Here is an 11,790-nt window from a genome sequence, read left to right as displayed (position 1 = left end):
GAGGACAAATGATCCTAGACCAGTTGAGAACCACTGTGCTAATCCTTATAACAGTACTGATAATATTGAGACAAATAAATGACAAATGTTTTTTCAATATTCTGTCCTAGTTGTATCTTAATATTGTTTTTTCATACATTGATTTTCTAGTTGGTTATACGACTAGTGATCTAGTTTTCATGTGGCAATCTGACCCTGTTCAGATGGATGAAATTGCCCTTCCACAGTTTGACATCAAGCAAGAAGATATTAAATATGGAAACTGCACCAAGTACTACCAAGGAACAGGTTAATAACGGTCTTTCCTACGAGTATACCACAACACTAATGCTATTGATATGAGAGCACGACCATTTCTTTATGAAAAAAGTGTGTGTGTGTGTGTGTGTGTGCGTGTGTGCGTGTGTGCGTGTGTGCGTGTGTGTGTGTGTGTGTGTGTGTGTGTGGACACTAAGGTGCCAATTCCAATGAGGATTGCATGGCTTTTGTAGCCGCTAAACCGGCGAAAATAACAGAAAAAGCAATAATTCACAAAGCAAACAGTGAAATGCACCCCTAACTGCACTGCCACGCAAATGGCGTCTCGGTGCTTCGGTGCTATTCGCACGTTATTAAATTTGGTATTATTCATAGATATTGTACAAATTGAACTCTTTCTGTGCAAATGAGCTTTGTTGCATGAAGCATCCAATTAACAAACACGCGCTAATAGCAATAAGTGACACATGCAATTAGTGTGAAATAATTAACGACCAAAAAAAAAGGCTCCGCTGTGCGATCATCTTCAGAGAGCTGCCGCAATTGAAGCGCATTTATAAGGGGTTTCATGCCCAGACTCTCTAGTGATCTGTAAATTATATTTTGTCGTTATTATTATAATTAATAATAAGAATAATAATAACTGTGATTTATATAGTGCATTTCAGGAACCCAAGGACATTTTACAATGGAAAAGCAAAAAACAAAAAACCAACAAGGTAGGGTAGAAAATCGAAAAAAAGATAACTAACAGAAAAAAAAATAAAACAAAAAAGGGTCAGGGGCAGTAGGCCTCGTTGAAGAGGTAATTTTTTAGCAGGCTTTTGAAGGTGGCCAGGGATGGAGCATTCCGAATATCAGTGGGGGGGAGAGTTGCAGAGAGCGGGGGCAAACACACTGAAGGCTCTGTCCCCGAAGGTTCAAAGCCTCATGTCGGGAGTGGAGAGCAGACCCGTGTCCGAGGACCGCAGCTTCCCGGACGGGGCATAGGGGTGGAGGAGGTCAGCTTAGATACTGAGGTGCAAGGGCGTGGATGGATTTGTAGGTTAAAAGTAGGGTTTTATAGGAAACATGGAATTTGACAGGGAGCCAGTGGAGATTGATGAGGGTGGGGGTGATGTGCTACCAGGGTTTGGTGCGGGGGAGAACTCTGGCAGCAGAGTTTTGAACATACTGGAGCCTGTCAAGGGCTTTGCTTGGAACCCCGGATAGGACTCCATTGCGGGAAGTGATGAAAGCGTGGATTAATGTTTCAGCCACGGACTCTGACAGCGATGGGAGTTTGGAGATGTTCTTGAGGTGGAAAAAGGCAGATTTGGTTATGGATTTGATGTGTGAGTGGAATGAAAGGGATGAATCGAAGATGACAGCTAGGTTGCCTACTTCAGAGGATGGGAAGATGGAGCAACCATCAACAACCAAGACGATATCTCCAACCTTCCTGAGCAGTGCCTTGGGAGCCACAACCATGAGTTCAGTTTTGTTATTGTTGAACTTAAGCATGTTTGAAGACATCCAGACTTGTGTCGTGGAGGCAGTTTAGAACAGACTGAGGGGGGAAGCGGGAGGGTGGTTTTGTGCTGAGTTATAGCTGGGTGTCATCTGCATAGGTATGGAAGCAAATACCGTGGTGGCGTATGATCTGACCAAGGGGGAGCATGTAAATGGGAGGGAAGAGGAGGGGCCCAAGCACGAAGCCTTGAGGCACGCCTTGGTCAACTGGGCCAGGGGAGGAGCAGGAGTCTCCGATAGAGACAAACTGCTTCCTTTTGGTGAGGTAGGATTGGAACCGGGAGACTGCAGTACCAGAGAGGTCATCTATCTGGTAGCCAGATAGACGGTTGAGCAGGATAGTGTGGGAGACTGTGTCAAAGGCAGCTGAGAGGTCAAGGAGGAGGAGGATACTGATGTAGCCTGCATCAGCAGCAATGAAGAGGTTGTTGGTGATTTTAATGGGGGAGGTCTCTGTGCTGTGGTCCTGAATCCGGATTGAAAGGGTTTGTGAAGCTCATGGTTGGACATGTGCTGTTGCAGTTGGGCGGCAACTGCTTCCAGGATTTTGCTTAGGAACGGAAGGTTGGAGATCGGGCGGTAGTGGTTGTCCGGGTCGAGACCAGGCTTATTTTTGATTGGTGTGATTGAGGCCATTTTGAAGCTGGTGGGAACCGTAATGATGGCCACCATGACAGGGGAGAGGGAGGGAAGGCAAGCCTTGACCAGGGCTGTGGGCATGTGGTCCAGAGAGGCGATTGGAGATGCTGGTATATGGTGATTGTTATAACTGTCACGGCATCTGATGGTAGTGGAACAGGTAGCAGTCCATGATTTCCAAAACGCACTCCAAAAGCAACTTGTTGAAACTTTTAATAATGTATTATACAATAAATGCATCACAATTGTTGACAAAAGCAGTCCTATAATTCCTATTCAACTCAAAAGATATTGGAAAAAAAACATCTAAAAGTTATAGGGAAAAGCGATATGGTATTTTACCACAAATGGCATTGAACCTCATAGGACCATGGACAGCTCAGCATTGCGCTGCCTTTCAGGTGCAGCGGCCAGAACATAGTAGAGCAAAATGTATGAAATTAATTGTCATAATTTCTACATTGTAATATTAAGATTAAGTGAGAACTATAATTTGGAGTGTATGGACCACTGGCTCCCCACTGACAGCCTGTTTAACCCTCTCAACTGGTACAGCCCTGTTCACTGGACAGCCTTCCGGGTGAGGTCTGTTAGGGGACCGTCAGTGCTGAAAAGTTTGAAAAAAAGAGCCTGTGATAGCCCGTCATCTACAAAAATCTCACCTGTTTCTTTGTCTTGGGCCTTGGGCAGGCCGCAATTGCCGCTACCTTGTCTATCTGAGGACACACCTGCCCGCCGTCCAGTGGCAGCGGGCAGGTGGTACCCCAGATACCGTACCCCAGATACCGTACGTCCCTCCGACCAACTGCACTCTTTGGCCTGCTACATATGCTGCTCCCTGGTACAACTGTGGTTAATGACATCCTCCAGGTACGTAGCAGCATATGCCTCATATGCAGGCACAGCACCTGGTCCATGAGGCGTAGTACAAACTGTCCAGAGTGGAGAAGGCCGATTTTACCTTAGACACTGGAGACAAGGGAATCTGCCAGTAGACCTTCATCAAATCCAGTTTCGTGGAAAAAGCGACCGATCCAGGAGTTTGTCGACCGGGGGCATTGGATAGGCATCAAACTTTGACACATGAGTCACCCTGCGATAGCCCACAGAGACCCGTATGGACCCATTCTTCCACCAGCACAATGACTGGATGAGCCTAGTCACTGTTGGACTCCTCAATCACTCCTGTGTCTAACATGGCCTTGATCTCGGGCCGTAAACATACCGTTATCCCTGGGGATGTTTCAATGTGGTCATCTGTGACGATGGTGCACCCTCGCAAGGGGGAGAAAACATCGACAAACCTCCATTGCAACTCAGCAACCCCTTCTCTCTGCCTCGGTGAGAGATGACCATCACAAGCGACCAGGTGGATTGATTTGACTTTGGGACCTACGGGTTGGGCGGTAGTTTCTATTTTCATATTGTCCAATTGTGGTTACTCAAGATCGCCGATAGGCGATCCAATGACCAGGGGGTGGGAGGAGTTATGCCACAGCCCGCCAGTGATATGCCAGCATGGATGATGGAAACAAATATTTATTGTTAAATTTAATAAATTGTTAAATAAATAATTTTATTAAATAATTTTATAAAATTATTTATTCTCTGTTTAGCATTTTTTTTATAATTATAATCAGAATTTAATTGTGAATAAAGATTTTTAAATAATAATCTTGAGCCTGGCTCAGTGTCTGACGGAGCGTTATCGTTAAATAATCAAACCTTTAAGCAATACACAGTTAAAATTACGTGAATAAACTCTGGCAGTTCCGCCTGCCACACAACACCCAAGTGGTCTTTTGGGGGCTCTGCGACAGAGAGACACAGGCAGAGAGTGAGTGGCAAGATGTTACAACCCGGGAGTAGATGGACATCATCATAGAGGCTCTTTCCATGTGTGTGTAGGGATGGTTTACTTACTAACTTACTTATTATTGAGCAGTTGCTTGTTGATTGCTCTGACGAGCAACGGGCGTACAGACAACTCTGATCCTGGGCCCAATTACCTAGACCTTAAGCAAGGGGTCTGGGGGCAAATTTTGAGCGTCAAACACTTAATTCCCAGCATGCTGGAGAATTTTTATGCATCAATTTGTGTTTTTCCATCAATTTATGGTGGAAACATCTTTATTGATGTTAAGAAAAATACAAAACAGTTTTTATTGGAAGAAACAAATGCACGTGTTCTAAATATTGAGGGAGGACCTATCACCCAATGAAATCTACCTCGCTAAATGCAATATTGTCTAGTAAACAATATTTATTTAGAGGCGCGAGCGCCGGATTGTACCATGTAGTGGGGTGACAAGCAAGGGGATGGGGGGGAGGGTGGTTAGAGAGTGACGGAGAACGTTTCTACATTACACATGGTGCTTGTTTCATTCCATATGGAAACAGTAAAATAAAATAACCCACATCTAAAATAAAAACACTGTTTTGGCACGCTGATCATGGTTGCACCATTGCTGGGCACAGATAGTCCCGTTTGAGAAGAAGTGATCTGGGAATAGAGCCTTGCTTCATTTTAATTGTGTAATTTTATTTAGAGTATGTTAATTGAGTCCAGTCAGGCCAGGCCAGAAGTTGGCGATAGTGGCGCCGCCCAATTGCGATCGCCTGCGCTGGCGCTCTGGTCGACTTTTGCACATTTTAGTATTTTTTATGTTTTTTATCATAATGTCCACCAAAAAAGCATCGGCAGTTATCTCTTACGGCCACGATGCACTCGTGGATATAAAAACTTCCCTAAACTAACAACTTTGGGACTATTTATCCGTGGAAGTAGAGTGGCCGACTGAAATTCTACGCACGAACACGCTCAACAACAACAACAACAAAAATGGAGCCGCTGTTCCCTGAGCGGGCCCACGGAGGAAGCACCGTGGTATACTAGGCGGCATTCGGGTCAGAATGAGGACGCAACCCTACGGTCCACCTCTGCCAAGCATCCTTCTTGCCAACGTTCAGTCTCTGGAGAACAAGATGGATGAACTTCGAGCGAGGATTAAATTCCAACGAGACACGAGGAACTGTTGCATCCTCTGCCTGACGGAGACATGGTTGAACCCACTGGTGCCGGATCAAGCCATCCGTCCAGCCGAGTCCTTCCTCGTGTTCCGTGGCGACAGATCGGGGGAGTCGGGGAAATCCAAAGGTGGAGGCGTCTGCCTCATGGTATCAACCGCTGGTGTAACCTTAACAACACCAAGTCTCTCTCCCGCTCCTGCTCACCGAACCTGGAACGGCTGACAATCTTATGCCGTCCATTTTATCTCCCCTGGGAATTCAGCACGGTCATCATTACAGCCATTTATATCCCACCGCAACCGGATACTGACACAGCACTGTCGGACCTGTATGATGTGTTGTGCAGATTTCAAAACAAACATCCTGACGCGGCTGTGGTGGTGACTTGGGACCTTAACAGGGCGAACCTTCAAAAAGTTCTGCCAAATTTCCACCAACACATCACGTGTGCCACCAGGGTAGATAGAACTTTGGACCATTGTTACACACCTTACAAGAGCGGATACAAGACTGCTTTCGGGAAATCTGACAATGCCAAGATCTCGCTGGTTCCCATTTACAGGCCTCTCTGATCGCGCGAGAACTGGTGGTGACGAGGGAAGTTAAGCGGTGGACGGACCAATCAGAGGCTGCGCTTCAGGACGCACTTGCTGACGTAGACTGGGACATGTTTCAATCAAGTTCAAGTGACGTCAGCGAGTTTACGGACGTAGCGGTGAGCTTCGTGGCTAAGTTAGCGGACAGCATCGTTCCCACAGTGAAAGTTCAGATATTTCCAAACCAGAAACCGTGGGTTGACAAATCCATCCGCTGCGCTCTGAATGCTCACACGGCCAATTACAACGACAGCCTTGTATCCGGTAATATAGACAATTACAATCTCTTACAATCTGCGTAGGGCGGTGAAGGACGCTAAACGGACGTACAGAGAGACTGTGGAGCTACAGATGGAGCAGGGGGACACAAGACGCTTGTGGGAGGGGCTGCGGACGATAACAAACTACAAGAGCAGCTCTTCCCCAGCCACGAGTGTGGACGCCTCCATAGCCAATGAACTGAACTCCTTTTATGCTGACTCCTTTTGAGTCTGGCAATAGCACCGCTAGCTCGCCGGCTAATTGGAGTTACACCGCTGGGGATGAGCGCGCACTCTCAGTGTCTGTGCATGACGTCAGGAAGGCTCTGATGCGGGTGAACACCAGGAAAGCTGCGGGCCCAGATGGCATACCGTTGTTCCTGTCCCGAAGGTCACCTCTCCTGCCTGCCTGAATGACTACCGTCCGGTGGCCCTCACCTGGGTGGTCATGAAGTGTTTTGAGAGGCTGATTAAGGATTATATCTGCGCCTCCCTCCCCCGCACCTTGGACCCATTGCAGTTTGCGTACCGGCAGAACAGATCCACGGATGACATGGTCTCCCAGGTACTGCACACCACACTCACGCACCTGGATGGCCGGAAGGAGGCCTATGTGAGAATGCTGTTCATCAATTATAGTTCAGCTTTCAATACCATAGTCCCCACCAGACTGGCTGTCAAGCTGAAGGAGCTTGGACTGAATACTCCGCTGTTTGCCTGGATCCTGGACTTCCTCACAGCCCGGCCCCAGGTGGTTAGGGTGGGGAAGCAAATGTCCAGCTCCCTCACCCTCAATACAGGATCCCCCCAGGGCTGCGTCCTCAGCTGCCTACTGTACTCCCTGTACACACATGACTGTGTGGCCATGTCCAGCTCCAACGCCATCATCAAGTTTGCTGATGACACCGTTGTCATGGGACTGATCACCGACTGCGATGAGAAGGCCTACCGTGAGGAGGTGGCTGACCTGTCACTCTGGTGCCAGGACAACAGCCTCCACCTGAACGTCAGCATAACTAAGGAGCTGATTGTGGACTTAATGTGAGGATTACAATCAGGGACTTACACGCCTTTGGTGATTAATGGGACTTCTGTTGACAGGGTGAACAGCTTCAAGTACCTGGGAGTCCACATCACAGAGGATTTAACATGGACTTTACAAACAGACACTCTGGTGAGAAAGGCGAGGCAGCGTCTTTACTACCTCAGGCAGCTGAGGAAATTCCGGGTCTCACTGAGGATCCTCAAGTCCTTCTACTGTGGAGCAGTGGGGAGCATCCTGACAGGCAACATCACTGCCTGGTTTGGGAACTGTACTGCTCAGGACAGGCGGGCCCTGCAGAGGGTGGTGCGTTCAGCTGAACGTACCACTGGAACTACACTCCCCTCCCTGCAGGACGCCCCTCATACACCAGGAGGTGTAGTAGCAGAGCCCGCAGGATCATGAAGGATCCTCACCACCCCAATAACAGACTGTTCCAGCTGTTGCGGTCAGGCAAGCGCCTCCGCAGCCACACAGTGAGAACAGAGAGACTGAGACAGAGTTTTTTCCCGCAAGCCATAAGAACTGTAAATGCTGACCTCACCAGGGGTCCTCACTGAGCCACACACATAGGCTCCACTATCTTCTGTACCGTATGTAGCATACTGTACCGCATACTGTGTCACTGTTCTGGGTTGTTTGGTGTTACCGTATTGCTGCACCATACTGTTGTATACTGTGCTGTATTATCCCACAAACACTACCTCACTTTATTCACATGCCACTTTCATGCACATATCTGTATTTACATAATTGCCTATCCCATATACATAAGTCTATCCCATATACATAAGCCTATTCCTTTTGTCTATTCCATTTTATTGAGTCGGCTATTGCGACTCAAGCTGTGGCTCCAGCGTTACATATACGAGGACTTTCTTCTGTTATATGTATATGACAAATAATCTCTTGATCTTGAACTTGGTCGTGATCTTGGTAAGGTTCTTTGGCGCACTTAGTTAGTTAGTTAGTTGGCGTTTTCAGGCCCCCCCGGCACAGAGACACAGTGATGGGGTTGAAAACACACCCGTTTTATTGTGGAGAGTGGGCAAGGTGGAACAACAAGGGCTCCTCTCCAGTGTGTGTGGGAGGTGATGGGGGTTTTACCTGTTTCTCATTGATTGGTTTAACGAGCAACAGGCATACAGCCACCCTGGTCCTGGGCCCAATTACCTAGACCCAAGACAGGTGTAGCTGCTCAAACCACACCACAAAGACACACAACTCATACCTGCCAAAAAGATAGAAAGGACCTTCTGACCAATACAGTGCACAAGGCACACCTGAGTGGTCACTAATGACCTGGCAGTCCATGGGACCTCTGTAACTATGGTAGAGCAAGCTCACTAAGATTATACAGGAGGGACTTTATTTTCTTTATGAAATCATAACACCCTGCCAAAAGTTGATCCTTTACTGAGAAGAGACGATTCTCAAGAATTAAGGGACTCCAGTAAGGTCCCAATGGGCCGTTCGGACCAACATTCACAAAATCCATCCATAAAATATGTTCTGAGAAGGTTTGGCTCTTTTTTGAAGCTCAGTTTTCTAGGGGGGGTTTTTGACTTTTGGGTCCCTGAGCCTGGGCCAAGCAGGTCCATTTAGGAATCCATCCCCAGCAATATATGCCACCAGAACAACTTACAATATACAGCCTGAGCCCATAAGTGGATTATGACACAATTGGCCCCTGGGCATGCACATTGAACTAATGCAAATTTATGTCTGAAATCAGAATCAGAATAGTCTTTATTGCCAAGTACGTTTACATGAACAAGGAATTTGTGTTGGAGTTCGGTGCATACATGAAACATAAATGTAAAACAATAAGTACAATTTAAGTAAAATATATTAGAATATGTAAAATTTGCTTTTGGTTTTTTTTTTGGTACAGTTTGTGCAGGAATGTGCAAATATTCAGTCTAAAGTGTAACAGTATGTGCAATGTTCACGGATAATGTCCAGAAGAATGAGGAATGTGCGTTAATTTAATGCATTGACATACCCTAGTTTAAGGCTTACAGGACCGTGTAGTGTCTATGAGGGGGAGGTGTGAGGGTCCGTTTCAGCAGGGGTCCTGGGCCTTGTTGAAAAGGCCAGTTGCAAACGGGCAGAAACTGTCCTTGTTGCGAGAGGTTTTGGCCTTGTTGGAATGCAGCTTCCTGCCAGAGGGAAGTGTGCGGGGAGCTGATGTTCAGCTCCCATTTGAGGTCCTGGGAGATGATGGTTCCCAGGAAGTGGCAGGACTCCACAGAGGCAAATGGGGAGTCACACAGGGTGATAGGGGTGAGTGGGGCTGCGTTCTTCCACAAGTCCACAACCATCTTCACCCACCACCAGGTTTTTCTGGCTGCACCAAGTCACCAGTTGGTAAAGCTCACACCTGTAGGCAGACCCATTCCCACCAGAGATGAGACCAATGAGGGGGGTGTCGTCCGCAAATTTCAGGAGCTTGACAGACTGGTGGCTGGAGGTGCAGCTGTTGGTGTACAGGGGGAAGAGCAGAGGAGAAAGAACGCAGCCTTGAGGGTGCTCACGTGATGCTTCCTGTCAGACAGGAAGTCTGTGTTGTGTGAGTCAGGCACACTGAGCTGGGAGAGCTTGTCCTGCAGAAAAGCCAGACATTCTCAACGTTCACTGGAGACATACCAGCCTGCTTTCAATCAGCCACCATCATCCCAGTCCCAAAGCAACCAAGGACCACAGGATTTAATGATTACAGACCCGTCGCCCTGACCTCTGTGTGATGAAGTCTTTTGAACGCTTTGTGTTGAAGGCGGAGCTGAAATTGACAAACAGGATCCTGGCATAGGTTCCTGAGGAGTCCAGGTGCTGGAGGTGAAGTGGAGGGCCAAGTTTACTGCATCGTCTACAGACCTGTTGGCTCTGTAGGTGAACTGCAGGGGGTCCAAGAGAGGGTCTGTGATGGATTTGAGGTGGGAAAAAACACAAAGCGTTCAAAAGACTTCATCAACACAGAGGTCAGGGCGACGGGTCTGTAATCACTAAGTTCTGTGGTCCTTGGTTTCTTTGGGACTGGGATGATGGTGGCTGATTGAAAGCAGGCTGGTATGTCTCCAGTGAACGTTGAGAATGTCTGGAACCATGGAGACAGCTGATCAGCACAGTGCTTCAGGGTTGATGGAGAGACAGAGTCTGGTCCGGCTGCTTTGTGGGGCTTCTGCCTCTTGAAAAGCCTGTTGACGTCCCTCTCCAGGATCGAAAGTGTCATCACTGTGGTGGTTTTCAAAGCCCCTTTTGGCGGTAGAGGCCTTTGTCCTCATTCAAAATAGTTGATCGTAATCATTTTTCCCTCACAGGGTACTAAACGGTATTTATTCCAACAGTTAAAATGTTTGTGTGTGTGGCCGTGGGTAGCCATTGCAGGGCGCAATGCACTTGTGCTTTTGGTGTTGAGGCAGCTATTTTATGCCAATTACCATGTGAAGAGGGGATTCTTTTTTGTATTTTTAATTGTGAATTAGAGGTTATTTTGGTAACCGTTCTATGACACTCGAAACTACTATATTTATTTGCAAATGGGATTTTACAATTATTAATGTTTCATTATTTCTAATTGTTATTCTTTAAGTAATATAGAGTATACAGTTATGAGAAGATTTGATAAGATGTACTCCAGTTTTTTTATTTTTTGGTCCACTATCCTAGATTAGAAGCTTGAATGTGAGCTCTGACCTTGCTCACTATAGATCAGGTTTTTTTGGACCTACCTGGAGTTTGAACCTGGATCCTTTTGAATGTTTGATGGCCAGCTACACCCCAATGGAGCAGAACTAGACTTGAATGCATGCAGTATATCGAAGCCTTGGACTACAAGAACTTTGTCATTGAGTGCACACAACCAACACATTCTACAGTGCGGTAGGACAAGCAATTACCACTTCCACAGTGGATTGAGCAAAACTACTCGCTAGTTCTGGGTGACACGTGTGACACAAGGACAGAGGTTATATCAGTGGTCAAAGTCACAGAAGGATATTGAAATCCAAGTGAATGTCCAATTTAGAGATGTATTGGCCAATCTGAATTTGTTAAATTTTTACTTACCTTGGAAATTGTTGTGTTTTCTCTCCAAATGTTATATGTTCTCCAAAAAGTGAAAATGCAAAATTAGATATGGTGTCAGTGTTGATTCTGACGTATTGTTTGATCCATCCAGGCTCCGTAGTCCATCTTAGTAACTTCTGATTTTCTGGACCATAGTGCATATTACACTTACAACATAATTCTTATTAATAAGGGTTATATAAAACCATGGAAAGCTCCTTGCCTTATTTTCTTCAGTCTGTTTAATTTTACTAAGAAATTGATAGTGGTATTGTGTTCAATACCAGTATGATGTTACATGTAGATGAACAGCATTTTACCTAGTCACCTAGTGTTTGCTTTGAAGATTGCTGTGAGCTGAATGCACTTGTTTTCTATTGGACAT

At 46.5% G+C, this 11,790-nt stretch overlaps 1 protein-coding gene across 1 annotated transcript in view; it reads left to right on the top strand.

Annotated features, from left to right (window-relative positions):
* LOC307229364 (glycine receptor subunit beta-like) overlaps positions 1–11,790 on the top strand; it is a 78,999-nt gene that overhangs the window by 38,770 nt on the left and 28,439 nt on the right. The window contains exon 7 of the mRNA XM_079999354.1: positions 151–288. Coding sequence (XP_079855480.1) covers positions 151–288 — 138 coding nt within the window. The remainder of the gene's footprint in view (positions 1–150; positions 289–11,790) is intronic.

This window comes from Zeus faber (genome assembly GCF_960531495.2).
Source record: "Zeus faber genome assembly, chromosome: 4".
NCBI classification, from domain to species: domain Eukaryota; kingdom Metazoa; phylum Chordata; class Actinopteri; order Zeiformes; family Zeidae; genus Zeus; species Zeus faber.
This window is presented reverse-complemented; position numbering and strand designations above follow the sequence as displayed.